The sequence below is a fragment of the Ammospiza caudacuta genome, chromosome 2 (genome assembly GCF_027887145.1).
Source record: "Ammospiza caudacuta isolate bAmmCau1 chromosome 2, bAmmCau1.pri, whole genome shotgun sequence".
Lineage (NCBI taxonomy): Eukaryota > Metazoa > Chordata > Aves > Passeriformes > Passerellidae > Ammospiza > Ammospiza caudacuta.
Window position 1 is genome coordinate 12,152,584 of NC_080594.1, and position 13,617 is coordinate 12,166,200.

Genomic DNA, 13,617 nt, shown 5'->3' on the forward strand with positions numbered 1-13,617 from the left:
TTTACCATTAAACACATGAGATGGATTTTTTTATATTTAACATAAAACATAAGATTATTGAGCATGGGACAGCATTCTCCATAAGAGAGATGAGAAATAATTTTCCATTTGCAAACCGTGTGTGGGTCTGGACTGCAGACCTCTGCTCTGGCAACATTTTCCTTGTTGACTGGATTCTGCCCTCATCCTGAAGCCTGTTTTGGGCTTGATCCAAAATACTGGAACTAGCAGAAATCTCTAAAAAGTTTTGAACCTGACCTTTTCTTTTGTGAGTGGTGATTTTCAGAGTTATCTCTTTCTCACATAGTGTTTGCTGTTCCAGGAAGTATAGGTCACTAAAAATCTACAGAATGTCACATCCTCTAATAAACCTGCTAGTTTTATGCCTTTTCAGCTGGACCAATGTTTGCAGTAGAGAAACAGATTGGGGGTTTTGGGTTGTTTTTGTTTTGTTTTGTTTTGTTTTGTTTTGTTTTTTTGGTTTTTTTTTTTAATAATTATTAAACCCTGTTCATTTGCTGGAGTGTGAAAACTTTTCAGGAGCATGAACTTGACTGCATGAGTGTTGCTTTTGATTTAAAGAAGGAATAGATCTGTCTAGGCTAGTCAAAACATGGAGCTCATGTTTTCTAGGTGCAGTACAATATTAATTTTAATTACTAGCTAGGATTTATTTCACAGGAGGGTGAGCATCTCCATTCTAATGACGAATCATTTTCTCTTTCTGTAATGACTGTGATTGCCTCATTATACTTTCCTTGGTATATAATTTCTGTATTGACACAAGTGGATGTACAGCAAAAAACCTCACTCATCCAGTCAGCCTGGGAGACTCGACTCAGATTACCCTTTAAAGTCTGCAGCACATATAAAAAACCAGAAGAGTGCAAAATCTTAATACCCTTACTTTGAGGTTATGGTTCCTTTAGCTTCAGATTACATGAATATTTTATTTTCCTCACAGCAAGAAAAGACAGTTCTGTTCTATCATTAAATGAATTGCTTGAAACCTTCAAAACTGAAATTCTATGCTTGATGTATAGTATCCAGCATCTTATTGGGTAGATTTGTTTTTAAAAGGAGATCTAACAGACACTGTGAGTTGTCATGTCCTTACAAGATGTAAGCACTACTTATCTGAACCTTCATAGAAAATGACAATGCATTTGCCCTACTTACCAAAAAACTAATTCTGAGCTGGCAGGTAAAAGCTGCTGCTTTACTCAGAGTAACCAACCATTTTGAAAGACTTAAGTACATGTTCACATAATCTCCATTTCCAGCAGAAATGGAGACACTGCCAATTTCAGCACTAGGAACCCTTTACTGAATGAAAGGTGTAGCACCTCCTTTTTAGCTAAGTGCATCTGAAACAAACCCTATATGATGCCCACTTAAATCCAATGCTTTTGACAAGGGCAGAAAAAATTGTTTTTTAAACTCTCACCTCATACATACAGAATGTAATCATATAAAATGTATTTCAAATGTATTTAACACAGAAAAACAACGAAATGGTAACACTTTCAAAATCTGTTTGGAATGAAAATCTGGATTGCTCAACCTTTATGTAAATATTTGGTTATGGCAGCATTTTCCCAATAGAGACTGAGCTGTGGACGTAACAGAGGGTACCAAAACTAATTAACCCTTTACAAGTGTCAGAAGCACATTTATATCAAACAGCTTTGCTATTGCAGTATGTGACACACACAGGGGAATAAATTAATGGAAAATAAACCACATCAAGTACACTTTCTATTCTGATAAATGTATCTGATTTTGCTGTACGTGTAGCACGATCCGGTTCTTTCTGGAACCGGAGAGGGCTGCTATTGAACCAAACTCTGCTTTGTGCCCTTCCGCACACGCTCTCGTCTCCCTTTTGTCTCCTGAACGAGCTTTCCACGATTCCAGATCCTTCACCGCCGAGACGTGTGCGCTGCACAAGGAGCGCACAAGGCGCTGCAGCCGCGTTGCCATGGGGACCGAGACACGTCTGCCCGGCGCTCGCAGGGACCGCAGGGGACCGGCGCTCCCGACGGCACCGGAGCGCTCCCCGCCGCACCGCGGGCACCCCTCCGGTTACCGCGGGCACCCCTCCGGTCACCGCGGGCAGCCTGCCCCCGCTCGCACCGCGTGTTCCGCCCCGTCCGCGCTGCCGGCCGTGCGGGCGGTGAGGGCAGCCCCAGCGGGCCGGCGCTGCGGGCGGCCCCGGCGGGCGCAGGTGCCGCGGGCGGGGCGGGCGCTGCGGAGCCGCGGCGGGGCGGGGAGCGGCCGGAAGTGACGGGGCCGGGCCGGGCTGATTCACCTGCTGGGCGGTGCGCGGGGCGCAGCCCGGGCACGGAGCCGCCGCCGCCGGGTGCCCGCCGCGCCATGGAGCCGCCGCTGCTGCCGCTGCTCGGCGTGGCCCTCGTGCTGCTCTGCTCCGCAGGTGGGCGCAGGTGGAAGGGACGGGACGGGACCGACGGGAGGGAAAGGGAAGGGAAAAGGGGGGAGAGAGAGAGGGGAGGGCGGGAGGCGGCGGTGGCTCTGTGGGGCAGGGAGGAAGCGCTGCGGGGCTGAGGGGGCTGCTGCCCGCACGGTGGCCGCTCCGGGGGCTGGGGTGCCCCGCACCTCCGCTCCTGCGTGTGTGGGGTCCCCGCCGTGTGTATGGGCGTGAGGGGGTCTCCGCCCTGTGTGTGTGTGTGAGAGAGAGATTCTGTGTGCGGGTCCCGGCCGGGTGCGGGTCTCCATCGCTCGTGTATTCCCCGTCCCCTGCCGCCCTCAGCCCGGGGCGCGGTGCCCGGGCGGGCGCTGGCGGAGGGGCCGCGCCGCGGAGCCGACCTGGGCTTTGTTCGCCCTCAGCGCGGCTGCCGAGCTTTATGTGCCGCCTCCCCCTCCCCTTCCCCCGCCGCCCTCCCGGGCAGCCTCCCGTGCCCGCCCGGTGTCTCCCGGCCGGAGCGGCGGACCCGCGGAAAACCGACGTGGAAATAGCAAAAAGAAAAAAAAAAAAAAAAAAGGAATTCCTCCCTATGTTGCATTTAAACCCCAACCCTGCTTTGTAGCACCTCCAGCATCCAGGCTGGCGCTGCTGTTGAGGGGTGGAAGGGGCCGGGAGGCTCCCGGAGAGCCCTCGGAGCGCGGCTGTCCAAAGCCGATGGACACGATGGAGCCCTGCCGGGGAAACGCGAGAGGGTTTGAGGGTGGGAGGAAAGGAGTTGAATTGGATGGACCTCAACGCGTTTGTTTTTCGTGATGAAAGAAAACAAAGGAGTAGATAGTCTCGAACAAAAAAAGCAATCAACCATCCCCAGAACCCACACATACCATATCAAACGTGCCTAGGCTGCTAAAAAGCAGGCAGATGTTTTTCATCTCAAATCCTAGATGTTATTGGGTTCCTGTAATCAGCTTGGCTGCCATATCAGTGTTTCCTACACATACGTCTAAAATAAAAGCGAGTTTTCACTAAAGTTGACCCAAACTTATGTGAAATTATAAAAGGTGACAAAACACCCATGGAGGCTCAGCTTCACAGTAAAATGTGTATCAGTTGTGTCAGGGGGTCAGGTTTTATTTCCTATTGAAATGTTAATGCCTGTGTTGATGTCACTGCTGTTTTGGGAAATTACTCATGGGATCAAAACCGTGTGTCTGTAATGGAATGGTGAACTCTGATCTCCTGAATGAAAGGGAATAGGTAGTTCTGCATTAAATGTGTTTCCTGAAACAGAGTTAGAAACAAGGTAGATGCTGTGAAAGAGCTGTGAGTTACTAGTATTTAGTTGGCAATAGATGACAATAGTTTGTCATCAAGATTTATATTGAAAAGCTTCATGTAACGAAAACTGTGAAAAGAACTTATTGTGAGTAGAATTATATGTGCTGCATTTGCACTGCTAGGTTATCAAAGGCTATGATTATAAAAAATAGGAATAATTAATGTATGAGGAAATGTCAATCCATAATGGAATTTTACACTTTAGTTCTGCTGAAGGATACAGGTGTCTTCAGATCTCAGTGTGAAATTGACTTTGTAAATAAAGAAATATTCCTAATAAAAACACACATACCTCTTTCATGCAGCTATTTGGGTGACTGTACTCTAAACCACGTATATTTCATAGTCCTCTGAAGGAAATAATTGAATAATCTGTGTATGGTAGGAGTTGATGTGTCCTCTGAGCTAGCCTTGTTCTTTCCCATCAGGCTGAGTTAGGGTTTCTGGGTCTGTGCTGCAGATAGACATTCACTGAAGGAGCAGATGTCAGTGAGTTGCTGTTCTCCATATGGACCAAACTTGGAGAAAGCTATTTTTTGTGCAGTTGAGTGAGAGCTGTTGTCAGTGAAGCATTGCCTAGGTGCTGAAGTTACTTGGATTTGTGGTGGTTGTGGTTTAACCCTAGTAAGAAACTAAGGACCACCTACATGGTCACTTGTTCTCCTTGTGTTGAGATGAGGGAGAGAATTGGGAGGGTAAAAATGAGAAAACTCGTGGGTGGAGATGAAGACAGTTTAATGGGGAAAGGAAAATCCATGCATGCAAGCCAAGCAGGCGGAGGAATGAATTCACCACCTCCCATGGGCAGGGAGATGCTCAGCCATCCCCAGGAATCCTGGGCTCTGTCACACCCAAGGGTGGCTTGGCAGGAGTAACATTGTCACTCTGAACATCCTCACTTCCTTCCTCACCCAGCTGTGTTCTGTGATCGTGACATCTCGTGGTGTGGCACTGTCTCCCTGGGTATGCAGTGTTGGGAAAGTAATCTCATTCCATTTGGTGCAAATTCTAATTTATGTAGGGTTTTCAACGACTGAGAATAAATATAGGTGCTGAACTTGTGATCCCAATTTAACAAATATGATAATTTATGGCTTTTAAGCTGCTGAAAATGCATAACTTCAGAACACAAATTTTCAATAATTGAAAATGTTAACATAGCCACATTATACCTACACAAAGACATGCTAAAAAAAGGTATTGCATGCATACTGACCCATTTAACCTTTGGAGGAAGGCTTTACAAAACAGAAATGGCTGTGCATATGGATGCCCCAACTGAGGATGAGTTTGAGTAGAGTGTTAAGGTAAATAATTGGGTAGGAACTTTAGTCTGCAGTGATATCTTTTCTTGCTGCTCTTGTGGTAGGTTTTGTGTGCATTTTGGTTTTTTGTTTGCAGTGGTAATAGTTGGTAATTTTGTACTGTGTTGAAATTCTGTAATGTGTGATGCTTTATTAACAGAATTGTAAGCTTTTAAATATGGTAAAAGTTCTGTTAAACCTTAGGAAGATCTGTAGTTGTTGCCCTGTTGTTAAACTTGCAAAAGTAATTCCAGGATCGTGCATGCAGGAGTAGAACCTAATGCAGGCATGTTAAGTCAGTATTTGGTGGTTGATACACCAAATAAGTATAATAAGGAACTTAAGCCTGTTCATGTTTTTATGCATGCAATAGGATCTTGCAGAACCTTAAATTAGAAGTGTGACTACCACAGGAGTTTAATGATGACTCCCAGTCTTTTAATTGCTAAACGAGGGACACTTCATCTGTTGGGCAGTAATTGAACAAGGTGCAGGGTTCAGGTTCTTCTAAAGCATCCATTGATGTGAGAAGTTACCCAAAATTTGGGACCTTTTTCCTGGATCTTAGAGTTTTAAGAAGTATGAAGTCTTTAACCAGAGATTACTTAATCCACTGTTAGTCAGCTGCTGTGACATCAACCATGACATCTGAATTAGTGATTTTTCCTTAGCTAATCTGTGTTTCCCAGAAGGTATTTGATGTGTTGAGAATGCTGCTGCAGAGATTATTATAACTCATCCCTTTGGTCTCCTCTGACTGCCCCCTGTGTTCCATCAAACTTCAGCTGCCTCTTTGTCTTCACTTCCAGTTCTTGCCTCTTGCACAGCCAAGCCCACTTAGGGACAGATGAAACTACCCCTCCTGAGTGTCTGGTTTGGCTTCTGTTGCTGCTTTATGAAAAATATTTTTGCTCATGTTTTTATATCAGCAAGTGTATGCTTTGCTATTATTCCATTCACACTTCAAGAGAGTAATCTTGAATATCTTTAAATCTGCCTCAGTGTTGGAGCACATTAAAACTCCTTTGCCACAGTACCTGCAGAAATTTGTACAAATTAGGCAGCTTGGTTTTGGGGCCAGTATTGTTTCAACATACTTCCACAGTAATTTAATCAATTGTTGTTTGCATGTTTTGTAAGCTTTTAATGACAGTGATCCTTTTGTCCTTGTTGCAACTTCTGATTGATTTCTTGAAACTTTTAGATACTGTGTGAAACATAATAAATATGGAGAAGAATTTAACTACTGTGTGGCTCACCGGCATGGAAGAATGTATGTGTCCCCACCCCCTCTACTACAGCAATTTAGTTACACTTTCTTTTTTTCTGTTTCTTTTTTTCCTCTTTTCTTTTTAGGGAATTCCTCTTTTGCTCCTTTGCACTTTTCAGGAGATGGCTCAGAAAAGTCTCTTCAGCCAGTTGCCCCGGAGTAAGTGGCAGGAAGTCACAGTTCTGTGTAAACCCTTTTCAGTAGCAGCTGCAATATAAGCAATCCTGCATCCTAGCTGGTGCTTTCCTTTACTGCAGTTGTAAATGGGTCTCAGTTGCTGAAAACTTTAATTTTTAACTGGTTACATCACATGATTTAAAAGAAGAAAGTGTTTTACCACCAATTTGCCCTGATGCAGGGCAGGAGTGAGTGACAGGAAGGATGGCAGAAGAGCATTAGGAGGAAAACTTGTTCTGTTTGATCAGTATTTTCCCTAAGTATTTTCTGTAAAACCTTGGCCTGGAAAGAGCTTAGTTGAGGAGTAAGACTACATGGCTGAATCAGTCAAATGTCCAGATGTAACCTCAAAGATTATTTTTGCACCCCATTTGAAGTTGTACCTGGCATTCATCTGGCTCCACAGTGAGCTAGTTTAGGGAGTTTAAAGTTATAAAAAGAATACATTTTTGTGAGGTCAGTTTTCTGCCTGTTCCATTTCCTGATCCAACTCAACGAGATCAAGTCTGAATTATAGCAAGGGTGTGTCAGCTGGAACCTCAAATGCATATAGGTGGAATATATGATTGCTATTGTTTATTTATCAATTTATCTAAAATTCACCTACTTGCTGGGTTATGTGTTCAAAATGTGATAAAGAGTCACAATTTGGAGCTTTATTGGTTTTGCACTGGGAGCCATTCATTGCTGCTCTGATGTCCTTTAGCTGCTGTCAGGATGCATTTGAGGTACTTGATGCTTGCAAGTTGTGCAGCTGCACTTGCTGCTACATTTTTTTAACAGATTTGTTTTTCATGCCCTACAGCTAAAGCCTATATGCTTAGTATGCTGAAAAATGATTAGTCAACAAGAACTATTTGGTGTGTTGGAGGGAAACATGAGGATTTGATACATTCTCAACTGTTTGAACTTGTACAGAATTAGTTTGCATAAGGAAGTATCCTGTATTCATTTATCCTGCATCTTCAGTTCTTCATTTTAGATGTATTAACAGTATAAGCTACAAGGAATATTTAGTCTCAGTTTTAAGGCATGTAAAAATTAATCTGTATGTGTAAAAGATATATATTTTAGTCTCCCTAAATTTTTAAGTGATTTGTTAACTTTGTGGGTAATTCTTTGAGCTTATTCCTTTTGGTGGGAGTGGGGCAGGGATGGAAACAACAGTGGGCAGACAAGATATTTTTCTCTGACATAATACTTTGCCTTTATATTTTAAAAAAATGAAACAGTAACAAGAAAAGAGCCCAAAATCAACTCTATGCTACTGAATCAAGTAGTTGTCAATCTTAAAGCTAAACTTGCATGTACCGGGGAAAAGCATTGCGTGTTCAGTAGCTCGGAAGAGCCAAAGCCTCTTTACTCAAGTGCAAATAACATGGCTGCTCAGTTAAGTGTTGGATTTAGTGAACTCCCTGATGCATCAGCTGACAGATGTGCCCAATGCATTCACACTGCCAGCGAGCTGCTTCATTCAGCTCCCTTTGAAATGCCATCAAATTGGCAGGAAAAAGATCGAATCATGTGCCTTGATTGCTTAGTGACTGTGTAAGCCTCCAATATCCCTCTGTAGTGGGAAAGTGACTTGCAGGGCTAAAGGCAAAACAACATGTGCAGCTGGCCTAGACCTGGGAGAGAAGGGGCAGGATTTTGTGTAAGTCATGGCAGGATTTCAGCTCTGATCTTATTATTTTTTGTGGTCACTGAAAAAAGTCTTGGTAAAGTTGGCCTTCATTTCATTTTGCACTTCTCAGTACTGTTTCTTAGAGTCTCTGAAGTGCAGTCTGAAGGCACAGTGTCACATTACAGCTGTCCCCATTACAGATGTGATGTGGCTACATCTTCGTGTCTGCTGTGCTTGTTGCCCCTTCCAGCCGTGCCATTGGATTCCTTCTCCCCTCCCTTGTGTCAGAGCAGCCTCGTGCAGCTGCTGCCAAAGCCCATCCAGCTGATCCCACAGAAAACTTGGAATCACTGTGGTTTTATGGAGATACTGGGCTAAACACTCCTCTGCTTAAAACGAATCTTAGTCCCGGTTTGTGTTACACTGTCCCCTCCCCCTTTCGGTTGCCTCCCGAAAGCTTATCCTCCCCTTCAGTAAGGAGATCTGAATGCCCCCTCTCTCCTCTTGATAAGCACGTCCCTCTCAGGAAGGTCATCAGCCAGCAGTTGCTAGGAGACGGGCTGGTGGCTTTGGGTTTAGCAACCCAAAAGCTCCAAGAATGTGCTGAACAAGTAAGGAGCACAAGGACAGTTGCAAAAGAAAGGGATGTTGGAGGGAATCTGAAGGCAAAGGGTGTGTTGAGGAAAAAACGAAGTTGTGAGGAAAAAAAAAAAAAGAAAGATAATTCAAGTCTTAACCTGTGGTTTTTAAGTTTTAATTGTTGCACAGCTGTTTCAGCTGGTCTCTGAACTGTGGAGGAAAGTGAAATCAAGCTCATGCTGTGTATTTGCAGAGTTGGGGTTATTGGTAGTTTTGTTTATATGAGCCTTTAAGTTAAGATTTTTTTATTAGATTGGGAACATGTGTAACTTGTAGCTTAATTGTGCTGTAGCTTTTAAACTGGGGCAGGGGTATGCTACACTACACAAATTGGAGCTATTTATTAATTTAATGCTGTCTGAAGGCATCCAGACGGATAGAGTTTTTTTTTAATGTCTTTGAAGTGTGCATAGTCAGTTTCCTATCTAGTTTTTTTTTTTTTTCTTTTTTTAACTCGTGTGATTTGACAGAGGATTTGTGGATTCAAGTAAATGTGCTTCAGAAGAGTGGTGCTTCTCCCCCACCCTGCTCAGAGGAAGTAAAATTTGGAAATACAAGCCCACTGTTTTGAGACCCAGCAGCAGAGTTGACTATCCAGGACAGTAGATAGTTTCCCAGGCTTATTCTTATATGTAGGGGGATTTTTTTGGGGTGTGTTTCATTTTGTGGTGTTATTTCTTGTTTGGGTTTTTTGTTGTTGTGTTTTAGTTTTTGTTTGCTGTTTTGTTGGTTTTTTTTGCTTGGGTTTTTTTTAAGTGCCCTGCTGTTTCATCAGCCTTCTTGTTGTAGCTTATGGCAAAAACTTATTTCATGCAAAGAAGTCTTTTATCTGCCATCTTTTATCTTTACCATCAGTGGAAAAAGTGTTCTGAAAACTGGGAGTTTGGTCTCTCAGCCTCTTTGAGCTATAGGTGAGGTAGCTGAGATGAAATGTGCAAGAGAGGGTTTTAAAATCTTGTCCCTACTAACATTAAGTATGTAAAATTCTATCTCTTTTCTACAAAAAATTGCTTCCTGAACTGTTTTTATATTTAGTTTGGGACTAAAGTAGGAAGGAGGAGAGTATGTGGAGCCAAGTCTGTCCTAGGTGAGTGCTTTTATTCCTGGGCTGCCTTTACTTTCTCTGGCTCCATAAACTGTGTCTTTTCTGCACAGTAGGAGAGTTTCACTGAAATCTGTGACTCCAGTTTAGAGAGCACTGACCTGGGAAGTCTGAAATGCAGGTGTAAGCATCTTTTGTCTTAATTTTACTGCCTTTGAGGATTAACCAGTGCTCTGCCTAGTGGACCTAGGCTAGGGTAGAAACGTAAGTCTTTATCTTCTCTCTCACCATTTTGCATTGGGCTTTTTTGAGGTTTAAGTAGAAAAATACTTGGTACAGTAGTGTGACTAGCCTTGGAAATGTTAGGTTTAAGTTGTTCCTTTTGTTCCTTTTGCTAAAATGTGTTTTTGGGTGTTTTTACCATTCCAGTGAACTGTGCTTATCTCTGAAATTTGTATCACTGCATTGTATGATAACACTTAGGGGGTGAAGCATGGAAAAAATGTGGTCTGTGAAGCATGTTAAATAGTAACTGTTTAACACTTGATATTAGCAGGACAGTACTTTCTTTGTCAGGAAGGGCTTTGTGATTTGCCTTTATCAGCATGGGATTATCCTAAAAACTGAATTCTTTGTGGAGTTCTAAAATAGAATGTACTAGAACCAAACCTCTTTACACACATGGATTCAGATGCAGTAATGCTGTGGGACTTTTTCCTCTCTTGTTTTATTTACTGCTGAATTATTATCTAGCATTTATTAGTTCCCGACCAATTGCTTGCTTGTTCCTGTCCTTTGTTTCTTGCTTGTTTTACCTCCATTGAGGTTACTGTGAAGCCTGAATATTCTTTGATACCAGGATACCTGGCTAAATTAATGGGATGTGTATTCAACTAATATGTGTGTCGGAATCTGTCATGTAACATTTTGAGTTTCATTCCCATCTCAAAAATCCCCAAGTCTATTGAATTTGCTTTCTAAAGAGAAGACTGCTAATCTTTTTAATCCTTCTATTAAATTTCCTTTTTATTGACATTGTTCCTCCAACGTTTACTAAGCTAAAGGATACTGTTTAGGGACTTATTGTTGCAGAGTTTATGACATGTGAAAAGTTAGAGTCACCAAAGATTCACAGTGTTTTGGGCCCAAACTTCTGAAAGCTGTAACTGTGTTGGGTCTTTTTGTTCTTGGAGGTAAGATGTAGAAGCTGAGAATCCAACTCTGAAGCTGGGCCTTTATTTTTAAACTTTTTTTTACCTTTTGGGGAGGGGTTTCACTGATAAATTGAGGATGTGGTTTTGTTTCTCATTTGTGGCAAAACAGCATAACTGCAGCTTTTTGGCCATCTCAGCTGTGCTGATGTGACTTAGCTCCTGGGTGCTGCAAAACCCACTAAAATAAGTAATGCCAAATATTTGTTTCCTTCTATTCCTTTGTGAAGGCAGCTTTGAATGCAGTTACTTGATCAGCAGGAACCTGCCTTGCAGGCATTCCCTTTGGCTGCTGAGGATGCTGATGTTTGGCATTGTGAGGAAGCAGGAGATGACTGTGGGGTGCTTGTGGGGACATCAGCCTTGGAGACTTTGTTTGTGTCAGATTGTGCCACTAAACACCAGGGAGTCTCCTCAGCCAGGCCCTCCTCCGTGTGTACCTTCTTCCCTGCACACTCCCTGCTTGCTAAGGGTGTATACCTGACTCACTCACTCTGACAGGGCCTGAGTTCAGAAGTGCAGGTTTGAGATAAGAGGTTGTAGAACTGTCTAAGGTGGGAAAGGTTGGGCAGCTTTGTTCTGTAAAGTCATTACAGCTAGCTGAGAAAAGTAGGAGATGAACTGTGGAGAAGGAGAATATTCAGAAGTAAAGTGGGGTTGTTGGGGAGGCAGTTTTTGAGACTGAAATCTGCCCAGTGAAAAGATTTGATCACAGGTACATCCCTAATCTGCATTTGAAATAAAAGTCTAAGCTGAAGTCTTTTAAGTAAATTTTACAGCTTATGGCTCTCAAAGCACTAATGTGCATTTCTGGTTGTGATCTTTGCTTGCTACTTAAGGCCACATTCTGTGAGAAAAAGCATTTTTATATTTAGAGCCTCTGCTTGTTTGCAGTCAGGTATTGGCAAACAAGACTGGCTTTGGAAAGCCTGGTAGTGAAGTACTCTGAAGATGCAGTTGCAGGTGGATCACAGAGTACAACAACATCTCTGAACTCAGCTCTTACTCTCTGTAGAAGCTGTCCTGTTCCCCATGTAGGGAGGGACTGTCTCTGCCAGGTTACATAACCCTTCTGTGGCACTGCCCTATCTGCTGCCATAAACATTCATGCCAAATTTAGATGCACACTTACATTTGTGTAAGCCAGCAATGCAGAATTTCAATGTGCCCTGATTAAATAAGAAAATACTAAATGCATAAGTAGTTAATACAGTAATTTCCTTTCTGTTATTTATTTTCTGTTATTTATTAGTATATATCACAGCTCTGCTTGTGTCTGTGTTGGAATGAAGAAAGCTTTGCTCCATTTTAATTTTTTGTCTGCTTTCTATTTTGAAGATTCTTTTATACTAGAAAGCAACTTCTATCAGATTCCATAAAATATTTAGTTTTCCCTAGATTATTCCTTATAATAATGTAGGTTGCTAAACTGTATTCTACTTGAGTGATACTTATAAGTAAGTTCAGATATTCAGAAGGAAAGAGTTTTTCTAAAGACTTGCTATGGGTTTGCACCACTTCAGAAATCATATGAAAAACTTGTTCAGTCATACAGTTATAGTTTGCAATGCTCTTTAGGGTCAGTTCCCCAGAGAAAGAGTATTTTATTCCACCTTAAGAAACTGAAATCTGAATGTTCAGAATCCAAATAGTGTATGGGCCTCTTACTTCTTCTAATACAAACTTTTGTAAGGGATAATACTTATTATTCTTCATCAAAGGAAGGGTGCTTTTATCTTGTCAGCCAGTCACAAATATTCATTTGTTTGCCACAGCTGAATATAGCACGTTCTCTTGCAAAATACTTTGAAAACAATATGCAGTCATTTGGATCAGGTTCACTTCATCAAAGTTGACTTTCAGGGGTTTTCTTGAGAGCTTGTTGTGTGCTTCTGAGTCTACACTTTGCAGAGGTTTATTTGCTGCAGTTAGAAATTAGATATTTTAATGCTAAGCATATTTGAGTAAGTAGGATGAATGGCTTGAGTCACTTATCTGTGTCTAAACCAGAAAAGGGTCTGAAACTTTATCCATTAAAAAATGCTAACCAAAACAAACACAGACCTTCCTTCAGCTCGTGATAAAGTGTCTGCCTGTCATGTATTAGCAGTTGGATACCACAGTGGATCCTCTTATGTTTTGAGGAGCATGTATAAATAAATAGAATCTCCCTGATTGGAGTGGAAACTGAAGGTGTAAATCTTGGGGAAAATGGAGAAAATGTCATCCTGTCACAGTGCTTGCTTCATGTAGATCTTTAATGCAGTTGCAGAATTGTTTGTGTTGGACATGACCTCGGTCACGTCCAACCTTCTGCTCCAAACAGCAGCAACTCCGAGTACTTTGGTCTTCTCTGTATCAGCTATCACCTGTCCAGTTTTCTCTCTGACTCTTTACTGCTCAGGTAATAGTAGAAGGTTTTCATGTGGCACTGGAGTCCCACGCTGCTTTCAGCTTTAGTTGTGTTTTGACTTCCCTGCAGGTGTGCTGCATGCCTGGGCAATATTTGTGTATTCTTCCCTGATAGGCTGTTCTTGCTTCTTCCTCCTTAGGCCAAGCTGCTGATTAATCTGTTTATTTTGCTGGG

At 42.4% G+C, this 13,617-nt stretch overlaps 1 protein-coding gene across 2 annotated transcripts in view; it reads left to right on the forward strand.

The window, feature by feature from the left end:
* Nucleotides 1–2,306: 2,306 nt before the first annotated feature.
* CXADR (CXADR Ig-like cell adhesion molecule) overlaps nucleotides 2,307–13,617 on the forward strand; it is a 32,979-nt gene continuing 21,668 nt past the window's right edge. For both annotated transcript variants that reach the window (XM_058825309.1, XM_058825308.1), the window contains exon 1: nucleotides 2,307–2,434. In XM_058825309.1, the coding sequence (XP_058681292.1) occupies nucleotides 2,377–2,434 (58 nt within the window). In that variant the 5' untranslated portion in view covers nucleotides 2,307–2,376. The remainder of the gene's footprint in view (nucleotides 2,435–13,617) is intronic.